The sequence below is a fragment of the Archocentrus centrarchus genome, chromosome 15 (genome assembly GCF_007364275.1).
Source record: "Archocentrus centrarchus isolate MPI-CPG fArcCen1 chromosome 15, fArcCen1, whole genome shotgun sequence".
In the NCBI taxonomy this organism is placed as follows: domain Eukaryota; kingdom Metazoa; phylum Chordata; class Actinopteri; order Cichliformes; family Cichlidae; genus Archocentrus; species Archocentrus centrarchus.
Genome location: NC_044360.1, coordinates 22,987,211 through 23,010,811, shown reverse-complemented (window position 1 = coordinate 23,010,811; position 23,601 = coordinate 22,987,211). Strand labels below are relative to the sequence as shown.

Below are 23,601 nucleotides of genomic sequence, written 5' to 3'. Positions count from 1 at the left end.
GGAGCAGAGTTTATCCTTTTATCTCAAACATATTAACCAAAATGTTTCAATATTTCAGAGTAATTTGCGCAGTAAAACCTTTTAAAGTAACAGTAATGAAATGAATTATAACTAATATCAACTCACAAATAATCTATACAATATAAACAAAGGCAAAATGACAATAGAAAGAGCAGCTACTAAATGGTAACATTCTTAAAACGTTTAATGAATACAGATATATACAAATGATCTTGGAATATGTAACAATTTGTATTCAACTTTACAAAATATAAATATTGGAAGACATACTAATTTATAAATGAAGGAAAAAAAAAAAAAAGACTATTCATCAACAAATATAAACCTGATGCTCTTTTAGTAATGACAGCAGGTTAAAACTGGATGAAAAAGAACCTTAATTCAGTTATTTTTTTGCACTCACTTATGCAAAAAATATTTCCATGATCAAACATTTGTAACTTTTTTTTTTTTAATGGAAACTTATGCACATTAGTTTTCATTGCATTCATTCATGGTCTGCTGCTGTTTCCCCAGGACAATTGGAGTACAGGTCCTCTTCATCTGTAAAACAGAATACATACAGTATGAGCAATGGCAAAAAAAAAAAAAAAAAAAAAAAAAAGAACCTTAAAACTACAGCAATATTGATATCACACTTACCATTATAAGTGGTTCCACACCATATGCAGTAAAAATGGACTCCTCTCAAATAGGATGTCAAAATGTGCAGTTTATCAAAAGACTGAAACAAAAGAGAAGCACATATCAAACCCACTTTAATGGTCATCGGGATTAATTGTCATAGAATTTTATGTGATGCAGTTATATTTTTCAGCATAATAAAACATTATGATAAATATTATGATAAATATTCTTCTTCTAGCTGCTCTTTTTAGGGGTCACCACAGCAGATCATCTGCCTCCATCTCACCCTATCCTTAGTATCCTCCTCTGTCTCACCAACCCTCTGCATTACATCCATGAATCTCCTCAGAGTTCCCTCTCTTTTCCTCCTGCTGGCAGCTCTATCTTCCACATCCTCTGCCCAGTATATCCATTATCACTCCTGTGCACATGTCCAAACCATCTCAGCCTCACCTCTCTGACTTCATCTCCAAACTGCTCAACCTCAGCTGTCCCTCTGGCGTACTCATTTCTAATCCTGTCCATTCTGGTCACTCCCAAAGAAAATCTGATCATCTGCAGCTCTGCCTCCTGTCTTCCTGCCACCATGTCTAAACCAGACATCATAGCAGGTCTCACTACCATCTTGTAAACCTTCCCTTTCACTCTTGTCACAAATCACCCTTGACACTCGTCTCCACCTGGTCCACCCTGCCTGCACTCTCATCTTCACCTCTCCTGTGCACAGTCTACTGCTTTGGATGGGTGGCCCCAGGTATTTAAACTTGCCTACGCTGACTATTTCTGCTTCTTGCATGTTCACCTTTTCACCTGTCTCCCTCTCATTCACACACATGTATTCTGTCTTGCTTCTACTGACTTTCATGCCTCTTCTCTCCAGTGCATACCTCCACCTCTTTAGGCTCTCTTCCACCTGCTCCATACTCTCACGACAGATCGCAATGGCGTCTATGAACATGGTTGTCCACAGAGACTCCTCCCTAACCTCATCTGTCTGCCACACTGCAAGCAAGAAGGGGCTCAGAACCAATCTCTGATGTAATCCCACCTTGAGCCCATATGTCACTACTTCCACACACCTCACCACTCTCTTGTTGTGGTCATACACATCCTGCACCTACTTCTCTGCTACTCCTGACTTCCTCATACACACAGTTCCACTTCCACAGCTCCTTTCTTGGCCAAAATGATGACAAATAGCATACATTCATTTAGATTTAAATAGATTTTTGCTCATAAATAAGGACGTTATATTCTAAAATAAACAAAATACTAACAGTTAGTTCTGTAATCTCCTCTTCCTCCTCCTCCTCCTCCTCCTCCACTTCTTTAAGACTGTCATCCTCATCATCAGCATTTGCTTTAGGCCAGTACCAGTCTTCTCTAGGAACAGTTATCCCCTGTAATGAGAAGAAAGCTCAGCTAGGAGATCCTGTGTGTCAATGTTGTGAAATTTTCCTCCTTTCACTGCAAAGAGACTGATTAGAGAGGTATCTGCAACTAACACTAGCACTGTGATGTGCAGAGGAGTCCATGCTAGACTCATAATTCTTTCCACCTTTTGACTGTCAAGCTGTTCGCAAGCTCGCTGACTCCTCCTGAGATCTCCGTCAATCTTTCGCTCCTCTCTCTCCGTCCTTACTCTTGACCTGAAAAGAAAAAAGGTTACAAACACAGACTATGGGACATTTATGTTATAAGAGGGGACAGCGGTAGCTCCAAGCTTCACCTGAAGTCTTCCAGAGATTTGGTCTCATTCTGCTGTTTGGCTCGTACTTTCTGCCTATAATGCTCCAGTTCCTCCTCAGCTTTTCTTTTCTTCATCTCTTCCATTCCAATGCCCCCCCTGTCTGATTGATTACAGACAGAAAAGCGCTGTAATCCACCAGCTAGATCGCACACAGTATCACTAAATACTACATCTTAAAATACATTTCCTACCTGTTTTGATATTTAGTGGAATTGGATCAACCCTTCCTGCTCCTATAGGGATAAAGATTAACATCAGTGCTCGCCATAAATGCAAAACACATTCAAAATCACTTAGCGAAGAAGAAACTTGCCCTCCTTCCCGAGCCCTTGGCCGGCTTTGTAGCCCATTTTCTGCAGAAGTGCAAACCCCTTGTTCTCATTGCTGAGTGAGCTCTGTAAAGCTGCTTCTCGGCTGTCTCTCTCCTGCTCCTTGTAGCTCTTCTGGCGGTTCTTCGTGTTCTTCTCCTTCTGCTGCGCCTCCCTCTTCATTGCCTCTTTGACCCGCCGCACCATGCTGACTCCTGGTTTCACATCTTGACTGACAGTCGGGGGGATAAAGTAAATGTTACTAGTGTGAACAAAAAAACAGTGATAACTATTCTGAAAACAACGGCACACCACACTTTGCTGAACATCCCCGATTCAACAACAATTTCACAGCAATGACCGTAAACATTAGTCACGCAACGCTTACATTTTGCTGAGAAATGCATCAGACATATAGTCTTCCTCTTCGTCGGACATTTTATTCACACTAATTGGAAAAATCTCGTCTAAAAACAGCTACTCAGATAAAACAATTGTCCAGTTGTGCGTTTGTATTTTCTTTTCTGACGCTCGGTTCCTTCGCAGAAACGTTCCGAGTAGCTTAAAGGTACACAGTAAGACTACAGTTCCGGTGTGTTTGACAAATATTTCAAAAGAAAGCGTTTATTATGTAAAATGTATGCACCTAATGTTAAACGCGTTTCTGTTTATTTCGCGAAAAATTATAAGCTACATTATTTAAGTTAAATTGTTTGTTTGGTTTCACCTCGGACAAACTTTAAAGCGACACCGCCTATAGCCGTCGTCATTCATCCTGGGTCATCGCAGCGCAGGTAGGACGAATAGTTCGGTTATATTTGTCCCGTATTTCAGGAAGCTGCTGTTACTGAGGTGTGTTTTTTTCTGAAACAGCTGAATGTTGTAAAGAATGACGACAAAGAGCCAAAGTCCTCTTTAGCCGTCAGTGCGTCAGTGCTCTATGTAGGAAGCAGCTAGCTTATGCTGCTAACCAGCTCCCGTATTAACAGCTGAAGGATGACAGCTGTCAGCACACTACAGGATTGTTTAGTACTTTTGAATTCTGTACGAGACTTAGGCGCGGATATCACAATTTTACAGCCATCTACATCATAATTACTGACGTATAGAACACGATTAGGGCGTTACAAATAGTGTCTATCGGGCTGTTATTATCTGTCCAGCTGATAGATGGGATAGTGTGACTGGACGTACAGGCTACACTGAGGGGATCCGGTGGCTCTGTCATGCTGTGGGGTGCATAGTTTGGATCCACTTGTCTTCTGAGCAGGGATAGCCACCTGCAGAGCAATACAAAGACGATCCGAGTGGTTATCTTTATCCTGCGATAGAGCATTTCTATCCTGCTAGGAAGGATCTCTTCCACAATGACTATGGCCCGGTTAGTGAGGTGCAAGAACTGACAGAACCGTTTGGTGAACATGAAAAAGATATTAATCACATGCTGTGGCCTTCACAGTCACCGCAGCTCAAGTTCAAGTTTTTTGTAGCCATTTCAACAACACAACTGATAGAAATTTATCTTGTTGTGCTCACATATACCACAAGCCACACCCAACAGCACAACATACACAATTCAAGTGCATAGTACAGATCAACCAAACCCTGATGCTAATAGTCACTTATGTATCCTTTTTGGCGGATAACACAAAGTACTACAGTACTTTTAGTGCAACAATGTACAGTTCAGGCTGCAGAAGGAACAGTCCATAGTGCAAGATATTCAGTTTATAGTGCAGTATTAATTCAGATTCTATGATCACAACCTGTTGTAGGTAAATTGAATTAATAAAAGATTCAGTGCATATTTAAGTGCCTAATAACTTGGAGGTAGGTACTATCCCTCAAGCATGATCTTCTGCTAGTTATACTCCTGTATCTTTTGCCTGATGGGAGAAGATTGAACATGTCATGTGCAGGGTGGAAGGGCTCAGTGATGATGCTTTTAGCTTTCCTGGTGATTCTGGTGGCATAGTGCAAAGCTATGGAAAGCAGACACCAACCAGTGATGCTGGAGGCTCTACGTACTGCTTTTTCAAACTGGTATTTGTCCTGATTGGTTGTTTTACTGTACCAAGTCAGGATGGCGAAAATAAGCACACTCTTTATAACAGCTCTATAAAAATGGATCATTCCTTCCTGACTGACCCCGTATTCTCTTAGCTGTCGGAGGAAGGAGAGTCTCTGGCGGGCTTTACTACCAGTGAGATGGGTATTTAAGTCCCATGATAGGGATTGGTGGTCTACCTCACTCTGGTATGCATATTCGTTGCTATAACACCTACCACAGTGATCTCATCACTCAGTCTCCCTGAACACCTATGAAATATTTTATGCCAGCAATGCTCTCTACCACTATCATCAGAATGCCAAATGAGAATATATTTTTGAAAAGTGGTGCTCCGTCCTTTTCACCAAAGCTGTTTGGTGTTCCAACTTCTTATGTTGACATTTTATAATATTTTTTTTGTTTAATTTGTTGCATGATTATAAATCATTGCAGAGAGGAGGGTGCCCATCATTGTGTTCAGAGTTCCTCGCCATGGAGCTGGCTCACAGTCTCCTGCTCAATGAAGATGCTTTGGCCCAGATCACCGAAGCAAAGAGGCCTGTCTTCATCTTCGAATGGCTCCGCTTTTTGGATAAAGTGCTTGTGGCAGCAAATAAGGTGACTATTCAAATTTTTGGCTTTTCTGAGCTGGCATCATCAGAAGCATTTTGTAACTGGATTTTTTTTTCTTTTCTTTTTGAATGGCAGGTGGATGTAAAAGAGAAGCAGAAGAAGCTGGTGGAACAGCTGACGGGACTAATCAGCAGTGCCCCTGGACCACCGACAAGAAAACTCCTGGCCAAAAACCTTGCTACCCTCTACAGCATTGGTGACACCTTCACCGTGTTCCAGACTCTCGATAAATGTAATGACATCATCAAAAGCAAAGATGACACACCTGCATACTTGCCAACAAAACTGTGAGTTCCCATTTAATCATGGCTATTTTTAGAAATACAGTAACTGTATATTAATAGTCTATTTGAGCTTTTACATATTTTTATTTAAATATAAGCTGTTCAGAACTGCTTTTAAGAGTTCCAGGCACGTGTAGTAGGCCTACCTTCAAGGGTATTAGCAGTTAAGCTGGACGGTAATCTGCAGAATGACATTTCATGTTTAAAATGAGGGATTAAGTGTACAAGGGCAGATATGCTGTGTTTCTTGCCGGCATTAATGAAATATAACAGTGGATGAAGCTGCATCAGTGATGCCCGGCAGGGTTTTAGCCATCAGTCATTCATACCTACTCATTTCTGAGTAGGTGAGAGGCACACATGGGTCAGGGCCTCCTTTCTGCACACTAATCCACTGTGCCTCCCTTGAGGTGTTTTACAGTAGATAATGTGTTAAAGCTAATTCATGCATGGTTCAGGTTATTATGCCAGTCTCACCATTTATCAACAAAAAAATCCAGTCTAAATGTTCTCTGGAGGAGACTAATAAATAGAAGTTTATCCATTCATTTTCATGAAATAATTAATTTGCATATTTTAATTTACATAATTCTAACTTTTTTGTTTTAATTAGCATGTTAATTAACTTGTTACACTTTTCTGGCAGTGCTGCAGTGGCATGTGTTGGAGCTTTTTATGAGAAGATGGGCAGGATGCTGGGAAGCTCCTTTCCAGACACCATCAATAACCTTTTAAAGGCATTAAAGAGTGCAGAGGTATGCCCCGAAAGAGTACAAAAATTAGGAGCAGTTGCATTGCAATATAGGTAATGGTAATGAATAATTAAAGGGATTGATTATTCAGAAATCAATGTGATGTCATTTTCTTTTACTTCATTGATGCAGTCCCAAGGTAGAGGAGAGATCCTTCTGAGCCTGCAGAAGGTGCTGAGTGGACTGGGTGGAGCTGCAGCTTCATGTCACAGAGATATCTACAAGAATGCTCGCTCTCTGCTTACAGACAGATCCATGGCTGTACGCTGTGCAGTAGCAAAGGTTGGTCTCACAAAAACACGCAATGAAGCTGTTAAGGATTTACAGTTGTCATCTAGCTTCCACTTCTTTGTGGGGTTTGTGTGCGCTGGTGGAGGCTTATGAAACATAAAAGTGACGCTAACACAGAGTAATCTACAAACTCTTTCTCCCAAAACAACAAAATGTGGTTGGTTTGATCTTAAGTTTCTGAGGAGCACTTCAGCAATATGCACAGCTGCATTTTCTGTTTCTCTCATAAATGTAAAGGTACCACACAATTTCTTGTTTTCAGTATGATCTAATTTTCCCTTTTAGTCATGCAACAGCATGTTGGTCAGAGGACATTCTGTTGTTAAAAGGGAAGACACCGCTGACTTTAATACTTTTGCTGTGTCATTTTTTTTGACCACACACTATTTCAGTTTCTGTTTAGAAAGTATATCAGTTATTGTGTATATTGCAGCATTATGTGCATGCAAGTCAGTGAATTCATGGCACAAATTAAATATTTCCTGTATACATGTAATATAAATAGTAAATATAGCATTCCATGCTTCTTATGTTTTCTGCCCTTCTTGCATGATCAGTGCCTGTTGGAGCTGCAGAATGAGGCCGTATTCATGTGGACCACAGAACTGGAGAATGTTGCTACTTTGTGTTTCAAAGCCTTGGAAGGGTCTAACTATGGTGTTCGGGTAGCCGTGGCTAAACTGCTGGGGACGGTTATGGCCACAGCCCTGATGCCCAAACAAGCAGCTGGTAGGTTACAGAGTTGTTGTGTGGCGTTCATATTTCATGTTTCTAGAGTAGCTCACCTCTTCTGTTCTTCATCTCAAACCTTTCATTCTTTCTTAATGCTTTTCACAGTGATGCGTCAGAATGTAAAGCGAGCCACTCTGGAGGAGGTGCTGGAGCTCATGGCCACAGGCTTTCTGCGGGGAGGATCTGGCTTCCTGAAGAGCGGAGGAGAGATGTTGAAGGGCGGAGGCTCTGTCAGCAGGGAGGTCCGGGTGGGCGTCACACAGGTGAGGTGAACTCTCTGACATAAAACAAATATGAACCTGGGCTGTCTGATTCATCCACCTCATGCGTGCTCCTGCTTAATTTCTTCTTAGGCATATGTTGTGTTTGTGACAACACTTGGCGGTCAGTGGCTGGAGCGCAACTTTGCCACATTCCTGTCCCACGTTTTGGACCTAGTGTCTCACCCACGGGCCACGCAGACTCACGTTGAGGCTGTGTACTCACGCCGCTGTGTCTCCTTCATGCTGCGCGCCACCTTAGGGGGCTTGCTTGGAGAGAAAGCACAAATTGCAGCCGGCAAAGAAATCTGCCAAGCCATCAGCAAGCAAATGAGGGCTGTGGGTAAGGAGGATGGGGGGGAAATATCACGGTTCAGAGCATTGCAGAGTAAGTACTCATCCATTATTATCACCTTTAATTCACACTTCATTCAGTTTTTAAAACTGTTGCATGGCTTGTGCTTATGTTGTGTGTAGAGATGGCTTTTCTTTTCTTTTTCTTTTTTTTTTTCTTGACTTTCCTTTCCACTTTCTGCTTTTGGGGTTAGTTTCCTCTTTCTTTACATCTCCTTTTAACCACAAGCAGCATCATAATGTCAGTAAGATCATCCATTGCCTGCGCAGCATACTCATTCTTGCATTATTGCTCGGCCTACGTGGCTTTTTGCCTGTGAATTCACATTCTGTTATTGCCTAAAGAGCATTTAACGCACCCTTTTCTGGCATCTGGCATGCTAAAGCAGAAAAGCTGCATGTGCCACTTAATTCGCAGACACACGATAGGATGATGCCGCAGAAACACGACACAGTGTTTGCAATTTTTTTTTTTCCCACTTTATATCATCGCATAAATCATTTTCAGAATCACCCATATCGCATTCACAAAGGATGATTCTTACTCTGATTTGCTTTGCAACCTTTAAACTGTTGTACGTTTTATCAGAGCAACAATTTTTGCTCTTATTGATGTTAAGACAGAATTAAAAAAAAATTAAAATGTTGGTTTCTCTCAGTATGTGATCGCGGGTTCTTTGTTGTTCACTCTGCACTTGCTGGCGTATTTTTTTTTCCATCCAGCTGGATATGTGAGACTTCTTGAAATGGGACTTTGAGAAATGTCTAAACTAAACTGGGAAAATGTTACCAGGAGCCATGATAGAAGTAGGACTTCTAGTGTATGTGCCTCTCTGTATTTTACACTCAAGTCCTCAGTTGTATTCAGTGAAATGCCACAGTTCAAGAAGCATCTTTATATTTTCTTTTCTTTAAGTCATTTTATTGACTTCTTTCTTACATATAATCTGTCTTAATTGTTGCCTTTTTAGAGCTCAGAGGATTTCAGTTCCTGTTAGATGATTGGCCATTTAGTTTAATGTTACTGTTTTTCTCTTTTGTCACAGTTATAACCATTATTTATTTTTTATTTTGTATGAGGGGGGAAAAATCCTCAGAGCTCTTGGCGTACATTGGGGTGTGCTCATCTGTGTTTTGAAGTAGTAGTTATGTAGTTGCAGAACTTTACAGTTTAATATGTGACAACAATGCGTGGCCTAATGCAGCCTGTTGTGTTAATAGAAGCTAGAGTATGCACCTGTCAGCCACAACATTAAAACCACTGAAGTAAGATTTATTTTGTCACAGTGGTACCTGTCAAGTGGTGGGATATCTGAGGCAGGAAATCAAGTTAAAGGAAGCTGGAAAAGTGTGGGAGTGTAAGGGTGTGAGTGACTTGGACTGAGGTTAAATTTTGATGTCCCAGCAACTGGGTCAGAGTATCTACAAAATAGCAGGACTTGGGAATGTTTTTGGTAGTTGGGGGGCTAACAAAAGCGGTATAAGAAATGACAATCGGTGAGCTGGTAATAGGGTCAGCTATTTGTATGTGGTCCAATCTCAAAGAAAGAATCACATTTTCTTTTACATTGTGTGTGACATGGCTTTTGTTCAGCAGCATAGTGGACCCTGCTGCAGTGCAAATATTGTTCAGGAATGGTTTGAAGCTGTTGCCCAGTCTGCAGTTTATTCAAGCATCTGATGTAGAAAAACAAAATATAACTTCCAGGACTTAAAGGATCTGCTGCTAAGGACACTTCATAGGTGTTGTGGTGTCTATACCTCAGCAGCATGAGAGGGACCTACACAGGCCAGTGTTTTTAATGTTGTGTCTGATTAGTGTATATTTTACTAATATCAGTGGATTATACTTAACTGACACAAAGTGTTTTCTTATTTTTGAGAAAAAAAATTTGTCATTTGCTATTGATGTAAATCTTGTCCAGCAATGCTTCATACATTATAAATTAGTATGTACTAAATATTATTTTATTTAAAAAATGTGAACTTTAACAATAACTCTGAAAAAGTTTACGCTGACAGATCTTTTTGCTTGTTTCTCTTTTTGTGTTGTTTGTGTCTTCAGAGGCAGTGGTGAATGATATCAGTGGGGAGAACAAGGCAGGGGCAGCTGATGTGTCTGCCAGTCAGCACGTTATGGTGTGTGCTTTAAAAGAGCTGGGCAGTTTAGTTCAGAGTTTGAGTGCCACAGCTTCACCACTCATCCAGGAGCCTTCTGTTGGTAAGACACAAAATAGAAAACGGGATATTCATTTTGTCACTCTTGGGTTTCTAGAAACGCAAACTAGTTATACATAAATCCTAATTTATGACATAGGCCAGTATTTTTGTTGCTTCGACTTCTTTGCAGTGTTGCATATTACTTTTAATGAATATTAGTGAAGATAGGCTAAACTCATTAAATAACACATTACACGTCCTCGTCTTCAGGACTGCTTGAAACTGTGACTTCAGTGCTGCTGCACCCAAGCATGGCAGCACGTTTGGCAGCTGCATGGTGCTTGCGTTGTGTCGCCGTGGCGCTACCCTATCAGTTGACCCCACTGCTGGACCGCTGCGCTGAGAGAATCAACAACCTGAAGAGTTCGCCTGAAGCTGTAAGCGGCTACAGCTTTGCGATGGCTGCTCTGCTGGGAGGTGTGCACCAGTGCCCACTTGGTATCCCCCACACCAAGGGCAAGGTGTGTAGCCTCAGAATATAGTCTTAGTGGTTCTTTCTCTGTGTATCTGTCATGTGTTTCTATGTGCCAGTCTTGATTGACCAGCCTCACTGTTTGTGTAGTTGGTGGTGAGTATAGCTGAAGACCTTCTACGCACAGCTGCTCAGAATAGCCGCCTATCCCTGCAGCGTACACAGTCTGGATGGCTTCTGCTGGGGGCCCTGATGACTTTGGGTGAGCCTCAAAGACACACTTCCTGGTTTTGCAGTTTGTTAGAAATCTCTTCTCCCTCTCATCACCATTGTGACCACCACATTGTGCTCATACATGTTCCCAGGTCCCTCCCTTGTGCGCTATCATCTCCCCAAAATGCTGCTGCTGTGGAGGAATGTGTTTCCTCGCTCCCAGAAGGAGCTGGAGGCAGAAAAGGCCAGAGGAGACAACTTCACCTGGCAGGTCACCCTGGAGGGCCGAGCTGGAGCACTGTGTGGTAAAGAGCTGCACCTGCCCAGTGTGCCTGCAGATGTCCTAAAATGTTATAAGACACAGTAATGACCAAAACTGTTCCTTTTCTCCTGTAGCCATGCGTAGCTTCGTGGCCCACTGCCCCGAGCTTCTCACAGAAGATGTAATCCGCAGGCTGATGACTCCTATTGAATGTGCCATGACCATGATGTCTCAGTGAGTGTGATGCTTTTTAGTGTAATTTCCTGTTGAAGACATGTAAGAACTATTCCTTGCATTTCTTCTGTTGTTTTTCAGTTGCATATCTAATCATTGAAACATTTTTATTTTTCTCAGCGTCCCTGCCATCACTAAGGTCCACGGCGCCCACCTGAAAGCTAGTGCAGCTATGGTGAGGCTCCGGTTGTACGACATTTTGGCTCTCTTGCCTCCTAAGACTTATGAAGGTAACTCAGTCAGTTTTGTATTCATTTTCAAAGAAGTTAAAAAGTCATTTAAGAGGTGTTTTTTTTTTTTTTTTGTTTCTTTTTTAATGGGTAATCTTCTTGTTCAGGCAGTTTCAGTGCCCTCCTGAGAGAACTGGTGGCGGAGTTTACTTTGACCGACAACTCGGCCAACACCACCACATCTTTGCTGCGCTCTCTGTGTCATTATGATGACAGTGTGCTCATGGGCTCCTGGCTACAGGAGACTGACCACAAGTCCATAGAGGATCAGGTCAGTTAAGTGTTCTGAGAGAAAAACCCACAAACGGTACCAGTAAATCATCTCTTGCGTGTGGATTCTTTGGGTGTGTGATTACGATTATATAAAAGCTTTTTGGACAGAAGTCGTCACTGTCTCATGTTTAATATTAAACTCAAGTTTGGTCTGTGCTTTGTTTCTGTGTTGTCACTAAATTAGTTGCAGCCCAACAGCGCGTCTGGCAGCGGAGCTCTGGAACATGATCCCTCCTCGATCTACCTGCGTGTCCCAGTAGGCGAGGCCATCCCAGGGCCTCTCCCTTTGGGTGTGTCGGTTATCGATGCTTCAGTGGCTCTGTTTGGTGTGGTTTTCCCCCATGTCTCCTTCAAACACAGGTAAGGCATTCACATTTATTCTGAAGATTTTATGCGGTTCTGCATTCTGAAGTTACTCTTTTGTATTTTGCTTATGTATTCATATTAACTGCATTGTTGCAGTTTGTGGTATACTGATATACTGTATTTTAACTGATGGGTATGATTTAGGCTACAGATGTTAGACCACTTTGCAGAATGCATAAAGCAGGCTAAAGGAGTTCGACAGCAAGCAGTCCAGTTGAACATCTTTACTGCAGTCCTTTCTGCCCTCAAGGTAAGAAAACATGCTCTGTATCTCTTAAAATGGCATGGTCTTTTTTCATTATTTAGGTGATATCTACAGTGAGAAATAAGGCTTCTCTTTTCTTCTAACTGAAGGGTTTGGCTGAGAATAAGAGCACTCTTGGGCCTGAGGAGGTGCGTAAATCAGCTCTGGCCCTGGTGATGGGAGCTTTGGACAATCCTAATCCCATCCTGCGCTGTGCTGCTGGAGAGGCCTTAGGGAGGATGGCTCAGGTGGTCGGAGAGGCAACTTTCATTGCCAGAATGGCGCAGACAAGCTTTGATAAGTAAGCATATCTGCAGTTTTTGGTTTTTTGTATTTTCGTTTTGGGCCTTCACAACAGTTAGGTCAAATATTATGATTTCAGATTATCTGTTGCATTCACACATAATATTTAGGAGTGGTCAAAGAATTTGGTGCTCAAAGGCCAAGCCCTGGGAACTTATTTTTGGCCATAACTCAAGAATTTATGCGCCAATAAAAACAACAGACAAGTAACTTAACAGGATAAAATGATGAATTTGTGACATTTTATATAAAAAAAGGACTATGGTTAGTTGTTAGCATGACAATGCTCTGTAGAAACATGTTTTACATCATTCTTCAACAACAGACACAGAAGGAAAGATTTGACCTTCTCAGATTTTGTCAGATACCGAATTACTAATCTCTGCTGCTGTCCTTGAAAATAGCCTGATTGTATAGATCTTCTGAGGTGCCAGGTTAGAAATTTGTAGGTTCTTTGCAGTAACATCAATATTTTAAACATTGTCCACAGTGTACAATGTTGTGATCAGAATCAGCTTTATTTACCTTATATTAGCATATGTGTTTAAGAATACTTCTTTTTTTTTAAAAAAAACAAACAAACTAAAATCAAAGTCTTCACTACAGATCCTAAATAAATTTGGACAGAAAAGGATGTAAACTGCAACTTGACTTGTAATGGGATGCACATTTAGTCTTCTTATTCTTTTTCATTGGAGCTCATTGGTCACCAAACAGCAATATACTTGATTATACAAAATAAACATTTTCAGCCATTTTTTTTGTTTGTTTTCAGGAATGTAATAGTTTCAGTGTTTCACTGAACTCATCTTATCTTTATCTTTGTCCCTACTCATGTGATCCACGTCTCTGTTCCTCCTGTTTACAGGCTGAAGTCAGCTCGTGATGTAGTTTCAAGGACGGGCCATTCACTGGCTCTTGGCTGTCTGCATCGATATGTTGGAGGAATTGGCTCTGGTCAGCACTTAAAGACCAGTGTCAGCATCTTGTTGGCTCTGGCTCAGGATGGCTCTTCACATGAGGTCCAGGTACAGTCAATTATTAATTAGGAATACATTTTTATATTCACCCATAACTGAATTACATCTTTATAGTTGTTTTTTTTTTTTTTTTTTCAGTTAAATGTTATTTCTAAACATGATTTCGATGCACCCCCTTGTTTCTTAAATTTTGCTTTCGCCCACACTAAATTAATTTTTTTTTAATCTGTTCTTTTTTTCTTTACCAGACATGGGCTCTGCACTCTTTGGCTCTGATTGTGGATTCTAGTGGTCCCATGTACCGAGGTTACGTTGAGCCTACGCTGTCCCTGGTGCTCACCCTGCTCCTCACTGTGCCCCCGTCTCACACAGAGGTTCACCAGTGTTTGGGCCGCTGCCTGGGAGCTCTCATCACTACTGTGGGACCAGAGTTACAGGGTAACTGTGGCATAAATCAAATCAAAAACCTTCCTGAATGTAGCATTTTCTAGCCAGGAGGTGGCAGTGTAACCAGTTTTGACCCTCTGCAGGCTCCTGAAGTGTGCTTGAAGGCAGACAGTGTGTTTTAGATGTGGTATTTCTTTGTGTCTGTCTTTCTAATTGGTGTCGTTGGTTTGCTAGGAAATGGAGCAACTATTTCCACCATCCGCTCGTCCTGCCTGGTTGGTTGTGCCATAATGCAGGACCACTCTGACTCCCTTGTGCAGGCAGCTGCCATCTCATGTTTGCAGCAGCTTCACATGTTTGCTCCACGACACGTTAACCTGTCCAGCCTGGTGCCCTGCCTCTGTGTAAGATGTGATGACTTTCAGAGTACAGTTGCGATAGTTATTTGTGTTAATCTAAATGTTGTTTTCCTGCTGTACACTGGGGTTCCTGCAGGTGCACCTGTGCAGCTCTCACCTGTTGCTGCGTCGTGCTGCCGTGGCCTGCCTGAGACAGCTTGCTCAGAGAGAAGCTGCAGAGGTCTGTGAGTACGCTATGAGCCTGGCAAAGAGAGCAGGCGACAGCAAAGACAACACTGCAATCAGTGAGTACACATGGAGCATTTTGCTTGATTAATATACCTTAATGAGACACTGGCTCTAATGAACTTTCTCTGGTTCAGATCTAAACATCACAGAGACGGGTCTGGAGGGCGTTCTGTTTGGCATGCTGGATCGGGAGACAGACAGGAAGCTGTGTTCCGACATCCACGACACACTCGGCCACATGCTGTCATCTCTCGCAGTTGAAAAACTTTCCCATTGGCTGAAACTCTGCAAGGATGTTCTTGCAGCAACAACAGGTAAGGCTGCAAAACAAACAAAATCAAAATCATCTTTTATAAATCTCTGAATCACAAATGTGCTCATGTCCTCTTTCAGATGTAGGGGGAGCCGTTGTGTTTGAGGTAGAAAAGGACGAGGAAGACTCTGAGAAAAAAGACGAAATGGACGATGACACCATGTTCACGGGTCTGGGTGAAGACGACAAATCCAAGCCATCTGTGGCGCCGCGCTGGGTGACGCGGGTGTTTGCAGCAGACTGCTTGTGCCGCATCATCCTGCTTTGTGAGAATGCAGACAAAGCACACTTTGACCTGGCAGCTGCCCGCTCTGCGCAGGCCAAGAACCCAAAAGGTACCATTCACTGTGCTGCCAGAATAGACTACCTTAGAGTTCACTTAAAGATTCGTGATTGATTAATGCCAATTACACCTCTACTGTGCTACAGGAAAAAGCTTGTTCATATGCTTTTATGTAAAGCTGGAACAAAGCTAGAGGTGAATAAGCAAAAGTCAAAGAGGGTTTTGTTCCCTGTGACAGATGTAGGAGCCAATATTTATATTAGCTTTACTGTAATAAGGAGGCAATCTACAGGATAGACGGTAATAGCACATTGTAGTCACTTTGCAGCTCTGAAACCAGCTAAACCAAATTTAGTGACTGGGATTCAGTGGATGGTTGGGCTGCATAACAGCGTGTCCAACTAATCCCTCAAAAAGTGCCCTTCAGCTAAAACTCAATTACATCTCAAGCCCCAAACTTAATGTCTGGTTTCTTTTTAGTCACTGCCAGCAGACACTGAAACTCCAAAACTGTTTCTTCTTCAACAAAGTGTTAAAGCAGGGGCTGAAGAAAGCATTAGTTATAGTTTCTTGTTGAAATGTAACCCATCATGAAAGGATTAATAAATCAAATATTAGACAATGGCTGGAAAAATCATTATTGTAGCTGTTCATTGAGTTCACATTCCTTCCAGTGTTTATAATTAGCTTCCTATTTCTCACATAGTCCTCGTTGTTTTTTCCATGTATCTCTGTCCGTTCAGGAGATCTGCTGGTGCTCCATTTGTCTGACCTCATCCGCATGGCTTTCATGGCGGCCACAGACCACAGCAACCAGCTGAGGATGGCTGGCCTGCAGGCCCTGGAGGACATCATTAAAAAGTTTGCGTCCGTACCAGAGCCTGAGTTCCCGGGGCACGTTATCCTGGAACAGTATCAGGCCAATGTGAGTTAAGCATTGCATTATGTTTCATAGTCCAAAACTAAAAAGGACTCAGAAACTTCTGTAACCGCATGAAAGTAAACTTTGTGCATGATTTAGGTTGGAGCTGCTCTCAGACCTGCATTTTCACCTGATACACCGTCCGACATTACTGCAAAGGCATGCCAGGTAAGACACACTTGTCCCTCTTATCAGTTGAAATTGGTTATAATCCCACTGATGCCTCTTTTTGAGGTGTGTTCAACTGTAACCTTCTTTCCATTAACAGACCTTAAATATGTTTTTGATTGTCTTGGTAGAACTGTGACTGCATTAGCAGTTAATTACCACGACAAAGTGAGTCATCATCCGCTTAGAAGCCCGCAGTGTCAGATTCATGACTTAATGCTCTTTGACTTAATTGACTGATGTGAACGCTGAGTGACGGGGGCAAATAACAAAACATGCCTGCCAGCTTATTACCAAAAAATGTTCTGTCTTTGACATTCCCGTTTCTTTGGTTGGGAGTCTTTTTGAAGGCATAGTCAGAGTTTATCTTTTCATAACCAGAACAACTTATTCAGAAAAACATGGAAAACTAAGCTACCAGATTTATAGCAGACTGCTGCGCTTGCACTGACACTTTAATTGCTGTTCTTCCCAGAAGAATGGAATCTTATAAACATGTGGTCCACTTTTATAGCGGTTAGGTGTCATTCCCATTTATTAATATCCATTTTTTGACACCCCTACCCACTCTAATAGCACGGCTAATGAGCCTAAGTGCTCTGTTATGTAAGGCAGTTTTTGTTTTCTCTGTTTTTGAAAGATTATTAATAGATAAAAATTTTAAGATTTATAGAAGTTTAACCATTTCTTACATTGACTACAGGTGTGCAGCACATGGATTGGCAGTGGCGTGGTCAGTGACCTCAACGACCTGCGGCGAGTCCACAACCTGCTTGTGTCATCGCTGGACAAGGTGCAGGCTGGGAAGGGCTCATCCAGTCAGCTGTATAGTGAGAGTGCCACCACGATGGAGAAACTAGCTGTGCTGAAGGCGTGGGCTGAGGTGAGATGAGCAGAGCACTGCCCCTTTTGTTACAATGCAGATGACGTGCGTAATGAACCTGAAAGTGCACTTTGGCTTTCTTGCCCCAACAGAGCACTGAGATCATCTGGCCAGATGCTCTCAGTGCAGCCGAGGTCTCGATTTAAGCTCAGAGGGGATCGGGCTTTCGCAGCCCCAGACTCTGGAATAACCTTCCACTTGATATTCGTACCACAGAGTCTATACAGTCTTTTAAATCTTTTAAGTCTTAAAACTAACTTTTTTTTTTACTTTGGCTTTTAATTCAAGTTTAGTTTGAGTCCCAGCAGTGTTTTTTATGTGGTGTCTTCTTTTTTGTTTCTTTTATTCGCTTTTATTGTATTTGCTTTATTTTATTAATGTACACTTTTGCCTTGTTTTAACTAACTTAAAAGGTTCACTTGACTCAACCTTGTGCTTTAAAAGTGCTGTAGAAATAAAACTGACATTGAAATTGCTCAGGTCTATGTGGTCGCCATGAAGATCAAGAAAGAGGCTGAGTCTAAACCTGCCAAACCCGTCAGAAGCGGAGAGGACGATGAGGATGAGGAGGACCTGGGAGCAGACGTGCTTCCCCCTGACAGTCTTATCACCCTGGTGCAGCCAGAGCTGCCCTCACTGAGCCGCCTGTGGCTGGCCATGCTGCGAGACTACGCTCTGCTCACTCTGCCCGCTGAGTTCTCCAGTCAGCTGCCCCCTGATGGTATTAGACTCTTTCCTGTCTTCCTGAAATGCTACATTTTCTATGTTTACTCATTTAATTTTAAATTTGTGGATGAAGTAAAATGTAGTCTTGTGGTGTTTCCATAGAACATTTTAAAGGACTAGTTTTTGGGTCCTTTGTTCCACTTTGGATCCTGTAAAGTTGAGCTGTTTCAGACATTAGTGAGAACTTTCAGTTTTATTTGGACAATGTCAGATTCAATATCAACAAAAACACCTCTTGGCTCAAATGGGCTTTTAGATTAGATGTTCATGCACTCTGTTGGAGCTGTTTTTAAAGTCTTCAAATCAAACTTGTCATATTGATATTGTCATGTTAATAAAATAATTATGTGTCATTTTTTTGGCAGTGCAGGAGTATACATTTATAAAAGTGCTTATCAAAGTGTGAAGTAATTCAAACAAATTTCACACGTGCGTGTGTGTGCGCGTGTGTGTGTGTGTGTTTGTTTTCAGGTGGAGCATTTTATACCCCAGAGACTATAGATACAGCAAGGCTCCACTACCGCAGCTCCTGGGCTCCTGTCCTGCATGCTGTGGCACTGTGGCTGAATAGCACTGGGTTTGGAGCAGGTGTAGATCAAGAGGATGTCTCATCAGCTCCCTCCAAAGCCCCTGGCCTCCCCCAGGGAGGCTCCTGCACAACAAAATCCTTTGAGGAGTCTGTCAAAGACAGGATGCATCTAATGTTGGGTAAAGAAATGCATGGCTATCATCTGTGGTGTGAAGCATTTACCACACTTGCATACAAAGTCCGACGAAAAAAAAAGAGCAACTGCTTTTGTTTACCTCACAGCCACTGGACCACATGCCAATTGTGAAAGAGTGGCAGTGGAAAAAAATTCATGTATAAGAACATACACTAAGAGCATTTTTGTGTTCTGCCTCTTAGGTGTCAGTATAGAGTTTCTTTGCTTCCCCCGGCCTGAAGAGCCCATTGAACATGTGATGTCGTGCCTGCAGGCCCTGTGCACTCTGCTAGAGTCTCCTTGTGCTAAAACCCATATCGCTGATGACCAGGTAAACACACAGGGCATAAATTACAGGGTAAAAAAGATAAATATGTTTAAAAACATATACGATAAAAGTAGAATCTCATTAATTATATATGAATTAAACATTAAGGTAAACAAAAAAGAATTGCTGTAATTTTCACCTATTAAAAAATATTAACAGAAATTCACCTTTACAAAGTGTCATATAAGAGAAATCGTGTCCTCTTTAGATTACCTCTTGCAGCAGTTACTGCATTGGTCTAGTTCAAATGATCTATTTACCACTGACCACCTCATTGCAAATATTTGATAAATACAACACTGCTGTGTGATATTTACTGACTTTAGAAGGTAAAAAAAAAATCCCCTTCACAGCAGATGATGGGGTGCTGAAGGCTTCAAAGGACACGCATGTATATGCTACACATTCAGGGAAAAAGCAACTGAGATCATTCTCTCTTGTAAGCATATTTTGTACATTAGAAATAATTAAAAAAAAAAAAAAAGATCTTTGTACAGCAAAAAAGAAATTGCACTTTCTGTTAACATAAAGTATAAAAGTGATATTAAGTATCAAGCCTTTTAAAAAGTAACATTTTATTCTATGAAGGATATGCTTTCTGCTTTCCATTTTCTGCCTATTTATCACTCTGATAAAACAATGAGCCAGAACAGAGAATTACAAATTGTCGAGCATTAAACCAGAAAAATTTGAATAGATTCCTACTCTGAATATCAAAGAAGTGAGAAGCTCGTGCCACATGTTTCATAGTCACATTAATATATTTAATAATTAATTTTTTTCTGCTGTAGATGCTGGCAGTGGAGCTCCTAAACGTGCTTCACCGACTTCTGTTGACCCGGGATCCCCCTGCTGTCCAGCTTCAGGTCGCTGCAGTCGTCCAGGAGACCATCAGGGCTGCACATGACCACCTACAGCGACAGAAGACTGCAAAAGGTCAGAAATATTACATTACACCAGATGTAGGCTTGCATGCTGACTTCATCTGAACAAAAGCACTGTAGGAATATTAAGCTGGTTTTATATTCAGAATGAAGTTATCTGAATTTTGTGGTACTTTAAATGGTCATTACTTTTTTATTTATTTATTTTTTTTGGCTCAGGCAAAGAAGAAGACAGCGAGAAAGACTCTCAGCCCAGCCTTGGAGAAGGAGGAGACACAGGGGAGCTGGTCCCGGGCAAGTCTTTAGTGTTCGCAGCCATGGAGCTGCTCGTGTTCATCCTGGTCCGCCACTTACCGCAGCTTAATACACGTGTGAAGGAGTCGCCCAGCCACGCTCCACTCAGACCTCAGCGACTACCCGAAGAAAGCGCCCGCCTGGTGGCAAACGCAGTTTCCATCCTGGCAGAGCTGCCCTCGCTCTGCTCTCCAGCTGGTGAGGCCTGAGGCAAACTGCAACCACACACAAATAACACACAGAATAAGAAAGGAAAACTCATACACAGTTGCTATTTCAGTTTATTCTGTTTTTGTTTAAATGTACTCTCTAACACACTCTCTTTTCGTGGTATATTAAACTACATCCATTTCTGTGACATTAAGAGTAAGTAGCAAGTGAATGTGATTTATCATGGTTTTCACCCTTAAATAACAGCCCATTATTCACATTTTCTTTTTGCCTTAATAGGAAGCATGACCATCCTGCCTACGGTTCTCTTCCTCGTCACCGGAGTTCTGAGGGAAACTGCGGTAAAAACTCCCGACAACTCTGTGCCTGTGCCTGTGTCAGCTGCCCTGCAGGGCATCAAGACCATCATCACCGCCCCAGTAGCCCGGGTAGACAGCGTGCAGACTCAGTGGAGCAGCCTTGTGAGGAGCAGCCTCGCATCTGTGCTCGAGTACTCGCAGCCAGGTGAGCAAAGACACACACACACACACACACACACACACACACACACACACACACACACACACACACACACACACATTATCTGACTGTGGCTTCTTGTCTTTCTGTGAAGAAATCTACAAAAAAACAAAGCATGACATTATTATTATTTAAAAGCATATTTGCATATTTTTTTTAGATGAGTCCAGGCCTGACATGGATGAGGTCAGTATGTTGACAGCGATCACACTCTTCCTGCTGTCAGCCAGCAGTGAACTTGTAGGAGTGACTGTCCTGCAGAAGGGCTGCATGGACCGCTTCCGAAATGCCCTCAACTCTAGTGATCCGTGGGTAAGCTACACCTCTGAACTTTTCTAGATGTTACCCAGCAGGAGCGCAGAAAACACAAATTTCTGAATAGTATCAGACAAAAAGCTTTTAACCTGCCAGCTAATACTAAGTCTGTGTAGCAGCAGAGCAGGTAAATACCTGAAGAATTTCCAACAAGCAAGTGGTTGTGGTCTCCTGTGCCCTCTCCCTACCTCCCTTCTCTTACCAAACCCAAACAGAGCATTTTCACTTGTGAGAAAGGGCACGCTGCACAATGCCTGGGCTGGATCCTCCTCGTATTGTCCAGAGTTCACACAGCTTCACACTATACAGATAAGTCTGGCCCAACTGAGTGAGAGATTAAATCGTTGTCACCACAGGTTCAGGCTCGGTGTTACCAGCTGCTGTTGTCGGTGTTTCAACACTCCAGCCGTGCCCTGTCTACCCCCTACATCCACGCTCTGGCTCCACTCATGGTGGAGAAGCTGAAGGCAGTCGAGCGCAGGCGCCCAGGGACGGCTGCTGAGCTGCAAGCTGTGCAGGAGGGAATCAGGGTCCTGGAGAATCTGGTCAGCATGGGTGAAGAGCAAAATCGTAAGTATGCCTCCATCTAACGGACCACTAAAGTACCATTTGGTCTATTTTGTGCCACATTTGCTCTGTTAAAGTAGATTTCTTAAGTGTTTAGCTCTGCGGCTTTGGATGAGTGCTGCCCTAGATCAGAGCAATAAATCATTAAATGCTGAATTTAATGCTTTTCTAATTTCTAGTCCAGCCATTCATGAAAAAAAGTTTATTTTACTCCAATGTAGTGTCAGTTTGCTAATTAAATCTGGCAAATCTCTGCATAGAAAATTATATTATTGGATTTGTGGCCTCAGTTCAGTTTGTGCTGAGTACAGTTAAACTCTGTGCCTTTTTTTAAAAATTTCTTCTAAATAACAATTACTTACTGTTCTTACTGGTTATATTTTTTTAACTGTTATATTCTTTTTCACTGCTTTATGTGTTTAACAGGGGTGCAGCTGCTCGCTCTCCTCGTACCAACTCTCATCTCGTACCTTTTGGATGAAAATTCCATCTCCTCTGCGCCCCAAGTATCTAAAGGCCTGCACGAGTTTGCGCTTCAGAACTTAATGCGGATCGGCCCCCTCTATCCAGCTGCTTTCAAGATAGTGATTGGAGCGGCACCTGAGCTGAAAACCCGTCTGGAATCTGCTATACGGGCCAACCAGGCCAGCAGCAAAGCCAAAGCTGCAGCCAGGCAAGCTCAGCCAACAGTGCAAGCTGCACCAACAATTAAACTCAAGACGAGCTTCTTCTGAACTCTCCAGAAACGCACTCCACACTCTGGCCTAATTTTTGTCCTTTTTGGTTTTCTTTCAATAGTGTACCACATGTCATGTTTGTATCAGTTACACTTTCTTAAGTGTATTTATTTATTCTACATCTCTGCTTTGTGTTTGATGGCCGAGCAGTCTTCTTGAAGTCAGGAAAACTTTTATGTATATATCTTTGAAAGCCTTTGAATGTCCTCTTTGAAAAGCTTGCTATAAAATCTGTAGCATATTTTAATTGTGTGAATGTATCATTTCAAGACCACACAATTCACATTCGTCTTTTTTGGGGGGGGGGGGGGCAGAGCTAAGTTGAAATTTTGACTTACTGATTCAGAAATCTGAGTAAGTCAAAATTTTGAGGTACTAACCCTAAATTTTGATTTACGGATGGCAAAAAATAAATAAAAATTCAGCAGTAGAAACAAGATTCCATTAAAAAGTGTCTGCTCTGCTGTTTTCACTGATTTATATGCGAGTGGCAGAGCCCTTTTAAAAAAAAAATATTTTTTTTTTTTTTTTAAAGGAGATAGTTTTAGGTGGCCTATGGGTCTGCTTTTTTTTTTTTTTTTTAATGTGTTCTACTCAAAAATTCTGTTGTAAACATTCCTGCTACGTGCTGTAAAGCGAAACTGCTAAATTAGTTTTGATCGAACCTATATTCAGCCAAAAATGAGATCTTATGAGAACAATATGAAATTATAAATGCTATATTTCTCACAAAGACTGTCCAGTTATCTGCAGACCAGTTAACAAAAACATCATTTTATGTATGCACTGCATATCACGTTGATATTTTTTTGGCTTATAAATAATTGTGTGCAATATCTGTATAATGTATTGGTGAGCATCAACTATCATCAATAATTGGCCGATGTTTTTTTTTTTTTTCTTCTTCAGAATGTGAATAAACTTATTTTGACCCTATTGCTGTGTATCTGCTTGCACATTTTCGCTACAGTATAGTCTAAGGGGAGGAATAAAATAGGAATTCATGCCCTATAA

The 23,601-nt window shown here is 41.8% G+C and overlaps 2 protein-coding genes across 3 annotated transcripts; one reads left to right on the top strand and one right to left on the bottom strand.

Moving 5' to 3' along the window:
* Nucleotides 1-300: 300 nt before the first annotated feature.
* On the bottom strand, nt 301-3,249 carry gpatch11 (G patch domain containing 11). Its single transcript, XM_030747861.1, has 8 exons — nt 3,095-3,249; nt 2,712-2,938; nt 2,590-2,631; nt 2,378-2,498; nt 2,207-2,297; nt 1,926-2,048; nt 664-745; nt 301-564 (listed from the first exon to the last, which is right to left on the bottom strand). Exons 1-8 carry the CDS (start codon nt 3,142-3,144, stop codon nt 509-511), a joined length of 792 nt encoding a protein of 263 aa, XP_030603721.1. The 5' UTR covers nt 3,145-3,249; the 3' UTR covers nt 301-508.
* Nucleotides 3,250-3,457: 208 nt separating this feature from the next.
* Nucleotides 3,458-23,467, top strand: heatr5b (HEAT repeat containing 5B). Of its 2 annotated transcripts, none has more exons than XM_030748016.1 (36): nt 3,458-3,500; nt 5,210-5,374; nt 5,465-5,676; nt 6,320-6,428; nt 6,558-6,707; nt 7,274-7,445; nt 7,554-7,711; nt 7,802-8,051; nt 10,128-10,283; nt 10,493-10,743; nt 10,845-10,956; nt 11,060-11,212; nt 11,304-11,403; nt 11,524-11,633; nt 11,741-11,904; nt 12,091-12,266; nt 12,417-12,522; nt 12,627-12,817; nt 13,688-13,847; nt 14,048-14,237; nt 14,421-14,590; nt 14,682-14,829; nt 14,908-15,087; nt 15,167-15,421; nt 16,113-16,294; nt 16,391-16,459; nt 17,163-17,342; nt 17,823-18,063; nt 18,540-18,776; nt 18,976-19,103; nt 19,892-20,036; nt 20,204-20,476; nt 20,729-20,953; nt 21,129-21,280; nt 21,640-21,853; nt 22,277-23,467. In XM_030748016.1, the coding sequence occupies exons 2-36, from the start codon at nt 5,249-5,251 to the stop codon at nt 22,582-22,584; spliced, it is 6,153 nt and encodes a 2,050-aa protein (XP_030603876.1). In that variant the 5' UTR covers nt 3,458-3,500; nt 5,210-5,248; the 3' UTR covers nt 22,585-23,467. The 2 variants fall into 2 exon arrangements, with proteins under 2 accessions (XP_030603876.1, XP_030603875.1); XM_030748015.1 differs by having other exon boundaries at nt 7,802-8,096.
* The last annotated feature ends 134 nt before the right edge of the window (nt 23,468-23,601 follow it).